The sequence below is a fragment of the Chionomys nivalis genome, chromosome 10, assembly GCF_950005125.1.
Source record: "Chionomys nivalis chromosome 10, mChiNiv1.1, whole genome shotgun sequence".
Taxonomy (NCBI): Eukaryota; Metazoa; Chordata; class Mammalia; order Rodentia; family Cricetidae; genus Chionomys; species Chionomys nivalis.
This window is the reverse complement of record NC_080095.1, coordinates 38477725-38491867: the sequence shown is the minus strand read 5'-3', so window position 1 is coordinate 38491867 and position 14143 is coordinate 38477725. Positions and strand designations below refer to the sequence as shown.

Genomic DNA, 14143 nt, shown 5'->3' with positions numbered 1-14143 from the left:
GCAAGAACGCAAGCTATAGGACTCTAAAAATCCAGCCTTCCCACTCCACAGGAGATGGAGACCTTGCTTGTCCGCGGGAGTGTCCTATTCCATTGAAGTCTCTCGGGCTGGCCCCCCTTCCCCCACCCCAGCTCGATTCTGTCACTTTAAGTCCAGCCCCTGAGAGATAGCCAATGGGAGCCAAATCATACATCAGTCTCTCAGCCTTAAAGCTACAGTAGGGTTAGTGGGCTCCAAGTGTCGGGCGCCCCAGCCTCCTCCAAGGCTTCGCGTCCCCTCTGCCCGTTCGCTGAGCGCGCGGATGAGTGGGAGCGCGGGGCTGTGCGCGGCTTCCTGCCTCCGGCTCCCCCGCCGCGGTCCGCGTCCTCCCACTCCGCCTTCTCGCGCTCACCGTGCCCGGCCAGGGACTCACACCTCGCCTGTGCCCTTCACTCGTCTTCCTCGTGATTTCCCTGCTGCCGGTCTCCTCCAACTGGGAATGCTAAAACAGGACTAATGGACGTGTCCGAACTCTGCATCCCGGACCCCCTCGGCTACCACAACCAGTAGGTGCCTTACTTTCCCGACTGTCTGTCTGTTCGCCCGTCAGTCCGTCCGCCCTTCTGCCCATCCAAGTGTCTCTGTCCTGGATGTCGCAGTTCCTCTTATACACATTCCTGAAGTGACACGGACTTGGGTAGGGAGGGCACTCGGGGACTTAGTAGGGGGAAAGCCACACACTTGCTTGGTTTCTCTCTCTGTCTTAAACCCTCCTCTTAACTTTTCCCGCATCCTCTTTCATGAGCCCTCACTTTTAGACAACAGTGGCGCGTTCTCATTCACTCTGATTTTGCTTCTCGGTGACAAAATATCTCCATTTCCGTGATGGGAAGGCGGAAGCCCGGGACAGGTGCGGGAACGTGGCTGCAAGGGTGTTCTGTCCCGTCCTAGGAATCCTCCCCGCGGGTGCTTTGATTTCCATCCTAGGTACCTAATAGGATTTCAGCCAGGGTTAGAAAATCAAGCATGCTGGATCCAGTCGGGAATCGCAGGCGGTCAGTGTTGCGCGGGCACCGGGGTCCCGGCGGGACGCTCGGCGCGGTGGTCCCAGGAGCCCCCTGGGGTGTGACGAGGCCGGGAGCTGCGCTCTGCACGCCCTGCTAGGAGAACCGTGTCCCACCGGGAGCCCGGGCGGCCCGCTCCGCTGCAATGGAGGTGAAGTCAGTTGGAGGTTCTGGGCAGCTTGTCGAGCGCTATTTCCCCGCCGCTGGCTGAGTAGCGCCAGAACGTGGGTTATGAGAGCGACGTGGGTGGCTGTGGCTGCGGCGGCTGGACGCGCGACTCTTTGTAGCTCCGGGGTCTTGGGACAGTTCTCCGAGACTGCTGGGTAGGAAGGGAAGAACTGACCCTAAGCCGCGAGTCTCTGCCCCGGGGTCCTGTTCCGGCTATTACGTTTCAAACAGGGCCACCCGCGCTCTCCAAGGTGGCCGTACAGACTGCGCCAGCACCTACTAGGCTCTCCGCTCTGGCGTTCCGTATCCCACTGCGCTTGGGTGGATCCCGGAGCGTTCGGACCCGTTGTGCGGACCTGAAAATGGTCCTCCGCAGGCTTAATAATAGAGATAAAACGAATCAAATATAAACTCTAGCTTCTCGCCGGCAGCTTTTCTAAGTAACTTTGTGCTTTTCTTCCCTCCCCCGCCCCCCTTTTTCTTCTGAAACAAACTTACCGAAGTCAGGTTTTCTTACCTACCACGGTCCCTTCCTTTTCCCACCATTTATTCTTTCCCTGCGCCATCCCGCCAGAGAACTTGGAGGCAGTTCTAAGATAAAGGCTGTGGATCACGTCCGGTTCGGTGAAGTTTCGAACCCTCCACCTCACCTCGGAGACCACGCTGTTGCCGCGGGCGGGCACAAGGAGGCAACTTCGCAGCACCGTAGCATTGATAGCGGGGTTGTCCTGGACGTCCCCACATTGACCATTTCGCTTCTAGTTTTACGATTTTCTCCGGGGCAAAGAGTTCTTCAGATACCTACAGAATTTAAACAGAGAGTTAGACGGAGGTGGTGAGCAGGAAAAGGAAAGCGGGTCCTTAATTATAATGGATTCTGACTTCCATCAGCTTGAAAAGTGGCTTTTCATTTTCTCTCAAGGTTACGCTGCTTGCGGCTCCTGGGGCTACAGGATGGAGTATGAGAACCAGGAGAACTCCGGGGGAAGAATAGGTTGAGGGTATGGACAGTGTGGTGCTTGTTGGGCATTTCCTCGCATAAAATTACCAAGTACGACAAATATTGGCTATTTAAATTATTTAGATTCCCTTTCTCCGGAGGTGACTTCTTCCGTGGAGCTCGAAATATCTCAGTGTTTGTCCCTGGGTCAAGTCATCATCAATCAATATGAAAATGTGTGTGCGTGTTTGTGGAGGGGCAGGGATGTATACTTTGGTAGTGTTGACCACGTAAGCCAGGGCAGCTCCAGGGTGAAGAGCTAGCCTCTTTGCAGCCCCCGCAGAGAGCCTGATTTCAGTTTGTGGGGGAAATGTGGAATAATAAGAGGGGAATGTCAGGAAGGCAACAAACAGGACGCTGGAGCCAAGGTCTTGGAGGTCTGGGTAAGGTGTAAAGAGGAAATCATTTCTAAACTAAACCTGGCAGTGCTGTGAATTCTCTACCCTCTCTGGTTCTTTTTTTCTTTTTCCTTTTTCCAAATAATAATAACAATAGCTTCTTCATCCGTGAGCCTTACCGAAAGTCAAAAGTATGCCTGCTGTCATTGAGGACTCAAACAGCTGTGAACTGCTGTTGTTGTTTGTTGTTTGTTTTTAAACTGAAGCCCTTCCAGGCAGTGGCTCTGAGCTGTAACCAGCAGTTCACACAGGTGTGTGCAGAAGCCTTGGTGCAGAGGCACCGGGGCAGGAGGATGAGCCTGGCAAGGACAGAGGGTGGTGTTTGGAGGGTGGCAGGGAGGCTTCCTCTAGCAAAGTAACCCAACAGGAGGCTGCACACATTGGCTTATTGGAAGGATGGGGGCCTGCAAGCATCTACCACAGGCTGGAGGTTCTCAGAGAACCTGCAGTGGAGTGGGCTGAGGGGAGGGGATCATGTGCTCTGTGCATACAGGTTTTACCTCCACGTGGTAATTGACATTCCCAGACCCAAGAAAGCCCAAGGGCACAGGCAGTGTGAGTTCAGAGAAGGGGAAGCTTGAAGCTCTCCTCCTAACACACAGAGAGCATCTGTCACACTCTGCCATCCTCACTGTCCCAGGTGAGAAAAGAGCACGCACATGTACCTTCCTACCTCTCCGCACTTCGTCTTCATTTTCCCATAGTCCATCCTGGGTCACCCTTCCTAATCAGTATTTTATGTCCACCTATGACCTGCGGAAGCCAGGGCAAATGTGCTCTCCTGTGCCTGTGTGGGAACGAGTCAATGATGCACTCACTAGGGGCCCAGAGGCACAGAAAACCCAATGTGTGTGTCTGGGGTGGGGTGGGGTGGAGTTCGCCACCTTCTGAGGAGGAGGACCACTATGCTGTTGTTAAAGAAACAAAGAACAAACTGTCCCGAAGGTAAAATATGTGGGTTCACACGTAGGAAAAATGCCACATGGTAATTCAAAATCAGTGACCTGGAGAAAAACAAAGGGGGGATTAATTTTTAATGGTACATGCAAAAATAAATCAGAGTGGAGGCATTAGCTGTGGTTTTTGTTCAGGGAAGGGGCCGCAGAAAATAAACCTTTATCTGTCTGCCACTCCCCTGAAGGTGTAGCTAGGTGGTAGAGAATCGTGGGAGAGCTGGGCAGAATTGTTCAGCCCTGGGGCAATAAATAGAAAAAACATTAGGTCAGTGTCACAGGGTCCCAGCCAGTGCTCAGGCCCTTCCTGGTCCATGACAGCCCTGTATCCTTGGAAATTTCCTCTTGGGGCTGATTATTATATCAATTCCTTTTCTTTAGAAACCATCTTCTATTTTGCCAATAATTACAGTATATGAAAAGATGGGTTTTTCTTTTCTTTTCTAAGAGCATACACAAGAGAAACAACTTGATCCCCCAAACAGGAACATTTTCATTCTATTGATTTGGAGTAATCAATAAATATCCCATTTAGTCCAGGAGGAAAGGGACAGAGGGGACTTTCGGGGAAGGCTGTGATAGTGACTTGATGTCGCACTGGGCCCTCGCAGAGCGCACTGTCCTCAGTCAAGATCTCATAACACCGCCGTGCTTTGTGCCTCATCCCTGTCCCTGTAGCTGGACATTTTGTCAAATGGTTTTTGAAGAGAGATGAAAGTCACTGGAAAGTTTCTCTCCTTCCTTGGTCCTCTGCAGGATGCCTTGCTTCTTTGGAGTAGAGGTCTCTGTAATTTCCCGGCTAAGGCAGTGCCTGAGGATGTACCTGGGAAGGGCTAGGCTGCAGGCGGAGGAGGAGGGCAGTGGACAGACCAGAGGCAGGGTGCTATTGACCCGGCTCCCTGGAACTTGTCATCTCAAGTTGATTAAGTCATGGTCCAAATTTAAAGGAAAGAATGGTAGATATTTAGGCCATGATTTACCTTCTCAAATAAAGCCTGAGCCATACCCTGACTGCCCTAATCCCGACGCCCTCATCGCCTGCTAGCTTTTTATCAGGTCTGCCAACCTCTCTCAGCAGGAGACCCCTCAAAGTGTTCTTCCCACATAGATAGGAGCTCTGCTCTGCCTAGCCAGCACTGCTGATGGCCCCTGAGAATGTCTACCGTGGATTCTGGTGACTCTCTTGACTCTGTTACTGCAATGTTCCAGCTTGGCTGGAATGCTCAGCTCCTGGGGCTCTGTAGTCCTGCAAAAATACACGGAGCAAGTGTGGGCTGTGAGTCCAGGGTCTGCAGGTGGCTCCTACAAACTGCGAGGGTTGAGTTAAGAATGGGCTGGAGCCAAACCAGTCATCCATTTTGGAAGCACCCTGGACATTCTGCTTGTGTGCCCTTGAGACTCCCTGCTGCTTTTAAGACTGGAAAAAAAATTCAGTGGTATATGTCTGTGACCTCAAACAGAGCCTCCTTAGTGCCTGCTGTCCCAACCATCTCTGTGAAATGTTTGCTTACGGAGAGGACCTTTCCTTAGAGGTGGGGCCCACAGGCTTCAGCTGGCCCTAGTGTCTCCTGATGGATCCAGAGCGGCCTGGGGCTTGGTTACATCTGGTTGTCCCATTGACCCAATGTGGTCTGGGCCCATGTAGGGAGGCTGTAGTGCTTATAATTGCAAATGTAATTAGCAGACCAGCCATGGGGGACTGGGATGCTCAACTGGTCTCTGCCCATCTCAGTGACCCCTGTGATAAGCTGGCCGGGCAGATTAACCCTCAAAGGATCAGCCTGTCTCTTGCCAACAGTGAGGGCCCCTGGTCCTTCACTGACAACAGCAGAGCTATGCGGGGGACCAGACCCCTTCCTCTGGGCGAGGCTCTCAGGGCAATGAATAGAAGAGGTTGGTACTTGGAGATTTTTCTTCCCTAGGACACTGAGTTAGTGACCCTTAGTGCTCTTGTCTGCTGGGGCATTTCCTTCCTCATCTCCTAGCCACCCTGGGACCGGTGTGATAGGAGCCTTTGACTGCAGGCTGGTTGGTCCCGTGGCGATGGGACTCAAGTTGGAGAAAACAAAGCTCTAAAAAGAGCTCTGGGTGACTTCTGCCCAAAGCACTGTGGGCTGAGGAGCCAGGGCTTGTATCCACCCTGCCTCTGGCAGCCGGCTTGCAGGAAGTGAGTGCATCCTGGGACCTGAGCTCTGTCTGAGTGAGTGTGTGCTCTGCAAGGCAGCCCAGCTTCTGGCCATCCTGCTTGGAGGAGATTTGTGGAGAGTCATTCACTGAGAGCCGAGACCCCAGTTCATCATCCAGAAACAGAAAACCAACATGGTACAAGTGTGGACTCTCTCCTCTCCTCTCCTCTCCTCTCCTCTCCTCTCCTCTCCTCTCCTCTCCTCTCCTCTCCTCTCCTCTCCTCTCCTCTCCTCTCCTCTCCTCTCCTCTCCTCTCCTCTCTCTCTCTCTCTCTCTCTCTCTCTCTCTCTCTCTCTCCCTTGCCTTTCTCCCTTGGTCAGGATTAAAATCAGAGGATCTTAAGGGGATTTTAATTTATAAGTACTGGGGTAAAGAAGTGTCAAGCCCTTTTGCGATACCATCAGGAGCTACATCCAATCCTGGGTCGTTCTGCTCTGGAGCGACTGTGTGACTCTGTGTGTGCCCGCGTGTGCAAGCCCCCCCCCCCAACCCTTTAAAATGAGTGACAGTGTACAAAAGGCTGCCTGCCTGCCTGCCTGCCTGCCTGCCTCTTGCCTGAGCTGAGATCAGGCCTGGCGACATTCCAGTAGAAACTCTCACCTTGAAGTTGATCCAGAGTAGGGAAGGGATCACAGAGGGACCTACTGGCTGGTGTTCCTGTCGCACAAAGGATTCTAGTTTTTCTCCAAGGCCTGTTTTCTGTCTTCAGCCTGGGCTGGACTGGGGCAGACCCAGGAGAGAGAGAGAGCCAAGGCAGACCTTCTCCTCTAACAGATGGCCACGTTTGGAGGAACACTCGAGTACCTGGGCCATTCTGCTTCAGGCCTCCCATGTCCTCTGCTGTCCCTGGATAGCCACACCATCAAGCTGGAGTTGAAAGGGTCAGATGGCTTCTTAAGTTGAGAAAAATAGGTGTGGCTCATCTGCCCTTCTTGTATGGGATCTGATAAGGTGTGTGTGTGGGGGGGGGGATTGTCAGCTGAATATCTTAAAATTAGGATTGTCCCAGTGAGAATTAAAATTAGTTAAATCTAAAGTTTTTCTTAGATTTAAAGGCGACTATATGTGTGTATATATATAAACTTCATTTTGTTGTATTTTTAAACATGCATAAATTTTTATCTTAAAAATTAATTTCTCTCCTTTTTCTTTAAGACCTCCAATTTTTTATTCCCTTCTATCATTCAGCTTTGCCCAGGGTGGAGACATTTCAGGGAATGGTTTTCTAGAAAATGTTATTTTATTCTTCAATGCCATCTTATTCAAGGGTCAAAGGTAGTTGCCCAAACTCTGATCAGGTTTGTTTTTATCATTTGGCTTCAGATGAGATCAATTTTCTGTTTAGCAGTATAGCGTGTTCCTTTCTGGCCGATTACAACAGCCGCTAGCTGGCTGGCGATGACCACTGTTTTACTAAAACAAGGCATTTAAAACAGAGCGAAGGTGACACACCAAGATCACACTGAGCACCGCTGCCCCAGAGTTTCAGGTCTGAAATACAAAGTGTTCTTTCCACTTGACTCTTTAATTTTCAATTGCCCAAATTAACCGGAGTTTACACATTGGTTTTTAGAATTGTTATTCTTTCGCTAATTCACTTTGTTTAGATTTCTGGTTTGAGTATTTTTTTTTTTCGTATCCTGACTGTGCTTTAAAGTAGGTACCTAAAGCTAGCTGGGACCACGCATGCCTACAGTCCCAACACTTGTCATGGGAGGAAGATCAGGGGTTCAAGGTTATCCTCAGCTATATACTGAGTTGGAGGCTATCCCGAGCTATGTGAGATCTACGTTAAAAAGAGAGTGCAAGATCAAAGAGAATGAGAATGAGAGAGAGGAAGAAAGAATTAGAAAGGTGGTTTTGAGCATCTGCTTTTCCTTGTGCTCTTGGCTTCCGAAGGGCAGAGAACAAGGTTACAGGGTCCTAGAGACACGTTCTGGGGAGGAGCGGGATGAAGGCAGATGTCTTAGATGGCGTTTTTCTTGTACCTTATACAATTCAGCCTCATCTCCTGCCTTCCCTCATCATCCCTCTCTGTTTTCATCCCAGCTCGGTACAGCGTGTCCTTGTCTGCTATCCCGTTTTTTTAATTTCACGTGGGGGGGGGGGTGGCTGTACGTATGTGAATCTGACTATGCACATATGTCTCAGTGCGTGCAAGAGTGTGTTTGAGTGGTCCAGAGGTTGGACAGGTAAAGGGCGACCCCGAGTACCATCCGCCGCTCTGCTCTGGTTCAGCCGTCCATCCCTTTATCCTCTGCTCACCTCCTCACCTGCTCTGGTGGAAACAGCAAGAAGAGTGGAAAAAAGACCCAGGATTCATATTTCATTCAAGCTGACTGTGTCTGTTACCTGGGGAACCAGGTGATAGGGTATGGGTGGAGGTGACAGGAAAAAACTCTTCAGAGAAAACTCTTCAGTTTTCAAGTCTGCCCCCATCTCACTGCCTGGTCTGGGTGATCTCGTTTGGGATCCCGGTGGAACGGAGTAAGTAAACTTGTCTGTACGCTCGTTTCCATTTTCCTAATCTATCTCCAGAGAACATCTTTAGTAGTAAACCGGCTCTTCAGTGTGCACAGAGCAGTATTTAGCCTCCTCCGTTCCTCCTGACTCTTTGTCAGCCGTCTACGTAACCAGTAAGGCTAACAAGCTCCGTCAGAAAGAACACTGCTTTTCCAGACATACTAGGCATAAGGTGGTGGCTGCAGTGGCTACGAGGAAGACAGCAATAGCTGTCACTTTTTCCTTCCCCCAGAGTGCCACGCCAGTCTCACGACCAGTTTTCTCACAGGATCCGGAGAAGGGTCACATTTTGCCTCGGAACATAAATATATTTGCGGGAAGGTAAATATTCAAAGGCCTCGGGCTTGTGTATTTGAAGTCATCCCAGAGTAAAATCAGCCCAGCCGGAGATGGGCAGGCAGGTGGAGGAGAATCCGGTGTAAACCACAGGTCCCCAGTTTCAGAGAAATGCAGGAGGGAGAAGTGTCTTCTCATTGAGGATGCTGGCTTCAGCGCCCCCACTGCATCAGCAGCCCCTTGCCTGGTTCCACCTCTCATGCTGTCGTGGCATGGTTCTTCTGGATACAGTCTCAGATGTTTGCAGGTGGGGGCCTTTGGAGGACAAGGGGGTGATACTTTGATATGGAGCATCTTGGAGGATGGCATGAGATGAGCCAAGTCACCTCTCAAGCCTGGGTCACCTTCCTGGACATTCTATTTCCGCCAGGCTCTTGTCCTGGCTAGCAGGGAGCCCACCTCTCCAGGTGCCTCTGAGTTACTCCTGTATCCTACTACAATGCCCGGTATATTCTCTCTTACTCGCTTTTGTGTGTGCTCGCGTGCGCACTTTGGAAAATGAGACACAGCTCTGCCTCCCCTCACGTGCCAGGGGGCCTGATGTCTGCAATCTTTTGAACATCTTAGCATCATTCTTACTCAGCTTCTTACTCAGACACCCCTCCCCCCAAGAAAATAAAATCGAAGCTTTGGATTTTGAATTGATTAGTAACCGATTTAGCAAACAAAACATTCAGGCTTAAATCTGCTTCTCTTCTCTGTCAGTAAGACATTCTATAGCTGTAATTCCCTTGTTGGACTCAGAGGGTTTTTTTTTTTAAAAATTAATTCATGAATAATAAAAAACCAATCAGTCTTGTTGAGTTTAAGAAGGATTAGGAAAAAGGGTATTTTGTTTTGTTTTTCTTCCAGGGAACATTTGGAATCTGTGTGTTGGTGTTGCCACTGAGCGTTCAGGGGTGGCCTGAGCCTGCCTGCCTGCCTGCCTGCCTGAGTTAGCTGTTCAAGGTAGAGAGGTGTAACACTGTCTTCAGCAGGTATAAGGCCAACTTTCTGTTGACTGATGGAGTTTCCTCTCTTCATGTACCACAATGCTGTGCTGATTCCAGAGACAACTGGGTAAAATGAAGATATTTCCCAATGTAAATAGCACATTCACAAACAGCCACGACTGTGGCCTTGCTTGTTTATCGATGATGCAGAATCTTTCTGGTTTCTCTCCTCTCATCCTCAGAAAGTGACTAGCTAGAAATGTGCATGCCTTTGGAAACCAGATTCGTGGATCTCTGTGGGGTTTTATGTGTTTGTTCGTATTTGTTTCCTTGGAGATAGGTCTCACTAGTCGGCCTGGAACCTGCTCTGTAGACCAGGCTGGTCTTAAACTCACAGAGATCCACCTGCCTCTGCCTTCAGAGTGCTGAGATTGAAAGCATGAGCCACCACACCTATGCTTCCTGATTTTTGCAGAAATTTTATTCTTTCTTTCCGCAAATATTGTCTACCTCTCTTGGCGATCAAACTGAATCGTTGACAAGTGCCAGGCATATAGTAGGCATGTAGTAGGCATGTAGTAGGTGTGTAGTAGGCGTGCCGCAAATGTTCGTTGTTAATGAAGGCAGGTTGCCTGAACTGGACGTGGCTTAATGTAATCTCTGTGGCTTGGATTTCTGTATGTGTAACGCAGAGGATTAAAGAAAGGATTACCAGAGGGGGTGGGGATAATGAATAGGAAATTTTCCTCTGAATGAGCGTGTACATTCTCAGCTTCCTGCGTAGAGTGGCTGGACGCAATAGAGAATACCCAGTTAAGTGTGATTTTAGATAAACAATGATTTTTCTTTCTAGTGTAAATCACCCGTAAGAGTCAGTAAATCTTAAATTTGTCTCATCGAGTAACATATTGCTATATTCTCCATATCATTATTGCTATTGTCATTGTTGCTTTGGCAAAGTCCCAAATAGCAGGTATTTGTTTAGAGTTTGGGGGACAAGGAAGAGGGTGTTGGGGGAAGAGGTTCCATTTTATTTTCAATTTATTGATTTGTTTAATTTACTTTTGGTGTTTTGTGACAGAGTCTCACGTAGCCCAGGTTGGCCTGGAACTCACTATGGAGTTAATGATGATGTTGAACTCCTCATCCTCCTGCCTCCATGTCTGAAATGCTTGGATTATAGTCGTGCAATACTATGTGCAGCTCAAATTATTTTTAATTATGTTTTTATTAGTTTATTTTGTGTTTCAGTGTGTGTGTGTGTGTGTGTATGTGCACGTGCGCACGCATATGCCATGGAATCATGTGATCAGATAACATGAATGAGTTGGTTCTCTCCTTCTGCCCTTTGAGTCTCCTCAGGTCAAACTCAGGTCTTGAGATTTGGCAGTAGGGCACCCTTAATGGCTGAACCATCTTTCTGGCCCCTCAAAGTATTAAGTGACCACCTTCAGCATTTTGCCAGTATTAACTGATTAGGCTGGTGATAGCCTCAGGGGTTAGTGGGTAGAAGTGAGCTCTGCTCTCTGGTATGTGTCAATGGAAATTGCGATTGTGTAAATAAGTCCACGGGACAGGTAGCACCCACAGCTGTTGAATTTTGTTTTAGGAAGAAGCAGAGGCAAAAGTCGTTTTGGGGACCCATATTTGCTTGGTGTCTCCTCCCCAAACATGTTGGACAAAGCAAGAACCTGACTCTCAGGCAATGAGAAGGGACCCTTGTTCTATCTAAATGGCCAAGAAAGATGCTGTAGGCTGTCTCCCTATGGAGATCACGGCTAGGAGGCTGTCAGTGTCACATTGGGAGCAGAGGGGACCAGGGATCAAATCTAAAGAGGGCCAGCTGGGAGGGGGGTGCAGCTAAACTAGGGCTCGCTAGCAGGATACCTGCTAACCCCCGCTGCTCCTCATTCACCTCTCAGAGCTAGTAAGCACACCATTGTTTTACATGGGGTCTCCTTGCCGCCAGAATACCGGGAACTGAAGGGCTCTAGAGCCCCCTACAGGCCTTCTCCGACTCTGCAGCTTGTGGACACCGGGGCCTTTCTACCGAAAGGAAGGGCATATGGACGCCTCAGAAGCCAGAATCACAGACAGCCCAGCTCTAGTTTCTAGTTCTCCGTTTGAGCCGTGGTGCAGGCTCTGTAGCACATGGCTGTGGAGTGCCTTCCCTTAGCACACGCACACACACACACACGCGCGCGCGCGAGCGCGTACACACAACCGGCGGGGACACACTCACTGCCTCTGCGGCTTGCCTGACCTTCAGACAGGCTGGCAAGTGTTACAGCCCCACTTATTCTGAGGAATGCCCTCTGGCTGCTGAATATGCAGAAGCATCACGGCCAGGTGCAGAGCCTCATGGTGGATTCAGAGCCTCCATGGATGATCTTAATAATAATAGCAACAGTCCCAATGCCTGGCATTTATTGGGTGCTTGCTAAAATTTTCCTAAAAATATTTCACACACTAAATCACGCTTGCTCATAACAGCCCGGAGAATCTTATTTCACCGCTAAGATTCTTAATGTCCGATAAGCGGACATTAAGTCACTGTTTCAATCCTTGCACGCTGCCCTTCCTCAGGCTTCATAAGGGCATTCCGGGGAGACTCCTCTTTGTGGCCTGTGTTTCTTTCGTGCCTTCCATTATCATCTCTGCGTCACTCTTTCTCCATCAGCTCCCAGATCTGAATCTGTGTGTGGTCCTGGAACCTGATTTGAATCCCACTCGTGCCTCCCAGGAGCGCACAGACCCAGTGTAACAATGCCATCCACCCTGCCGTCCGTATGCCTTGCCCCTCTGTCCAGTGACCCAGGGATTCATTCCCAGCAAGACACCGAGAGCATCTTCAGTTCGTCTCCATTCATTGTCTAATACCCACAGATAGCTCAAAAACTCTCATCCAAACACACGCTGGAGAGCTGTTCCTTCCTAGGGGGCCTTTCCTATTCTTGAGAGCTTCCTTGTAGCCTGTGAAACCCTGTCCAGGCATCCGCCTTTTTGTGACGCCATCTCTTACACCCCCTAGGGACTGAACCTCTCTCCTCGGAGCTGCCCTCTGGCCCTGGGTTGCAATCCTGACATAGATTAGGCGCTTTAATAAGAGCCGTTTGAGGATGACAGGGAGACTAGAAGTGAGGAGAGGGGAGCCTTAGAGATGGAAAAGGGAGGAAGAGAGCCATGCAGCTAGTGGTGATCAAGACTGGCTCAGCGCCTCCTGCTCCAGCTGAGCAAGCAGCAACCTAGCATGAGGGCGTGGCTGGAAGTAGCCACACCCACTGGGAAGCAGCTAGTACTGAGGCTGGAAGAGAAGCTAGATCCAGGTGCCCAGGCCCCGGGAAAGTCCGTTGTTAAATTTCCAGGTTGTTTTAAGCCGATTGTTAAACAGAGTCACATAATTATAAATGTGGAACGCAGTACACCATAATAAAACCGAAGATCATGAAACACAAAGCTCATCCTTTCCCCGGGCTGTGGGACACTTTGCTTTCAGTGTGGGGAGCAGGCAGCCATCCCTGAGCCTGTCAAAGGACCTACTCTACGATGGCAATGTGTGGCCCCTTCAACTCCTCAGAACTGTCCCACTGATAGCTTGACATGGGACACCACGGAAACTGGAAAATACTGTAAGTCAGTCGTTGCCTCCTCTCACTCCTACCCGTGTTCAGCAGTGGGTACCAATGTACAGCCTGGCTCCCTTGCATCCTGTTCTGTGGCTGTGGATAAAATGGTTTGACCTCTTCGAGCCTCTCCGATTCATTTTCTTCCGTGAGACTCTTTGTAGTGCTGGCACAACGAAAACCGGGCAAACATAAAGAACTTAAGCAGTGACTGGTACACAGTAAATGCTCAATAAGTGTTGACTCATCTTTCTTTGGCTCCTCATTGTTCTGGACATATCCGAATCCCAGAACAACAGACGCTTCCCGAATAGAGGAATGTGCATTTTACATCTGGAATCCGTGGTTTTTCCCCCTCCTACCCTCTTGCCCACGTTGTTGAACTTGAGTAGCTCCGAGCAGGAAGCAGAAAATACTGAGCGACCCAGGGGAACAGCCCTGGTGGACTAGAGGATTGTGCCCCTGGGCCTAGGACGCTTTGAGGTTAGGGCTGCTACAGATTATAGAGCAAGCGAGGGGGCAGGCACAGATGAGGTCGGGGCAGAGTGGAGCTGACGTCAAGGGTCGCCAACCCGCATGAGCAGGGAAGGTCGGCAGATGACCGTGGGCACACTGAAGCTCTGCAAAGACCCCTGTCCCCTCTGTGAGTGTGGGATGCAGAAACTGTGCCCTGGCACGCGGGGGCTCCCCTGGTATTGGGAAGAGGAGATAGGGCTGAGACTGATTCCAAGTGATGCATGCTCAGTGAGTGCCCTGGGCCGGACTGGGTTGCCCGTGCTCTTGTTTCTTGGGATGTCACAGCAGAGAGTGACAGTTGAAAGACCAAGGCTGTAATCACTCAGGCAAAGGAAACTGAGCAGAGGCCAATGGGCAAGGGACCTCTGGCTCTTTCTCACGGGGCTCCTCAGGCCCCAGCCAGCTCTGGCCTTTAAGGGTCCTCGTTCTAAAGTTATCTGACATCGCTAGCTCACTCCCAGACAA

At 50.1% G+C, this 14143-nt stretch overlaps 1 protein-coding gene across 1 annotated transcript in view; it reads left to right on the top strand.

Annotated features, from left to right (window-relative positions):
- Positions 1–426: 426 nt before the first annotated feature.
- Positions 427–14143, top strand: part of Esrrb (estrogen related receptor beta) — a 95726-nt gene continuing 82009 nt past the window's right edge. Inside the window, exon 1 of the mRNA XM_057782748.1 lies at positions 427–545. Within this exon, the coding sequence (XP_057638731.1) occupies positions 496–545 (50 nt within the window). The 5' untranslated portion in view covers positions 427–495. The remainder of the gene's footprint in view (positions 546–14143) is intronic.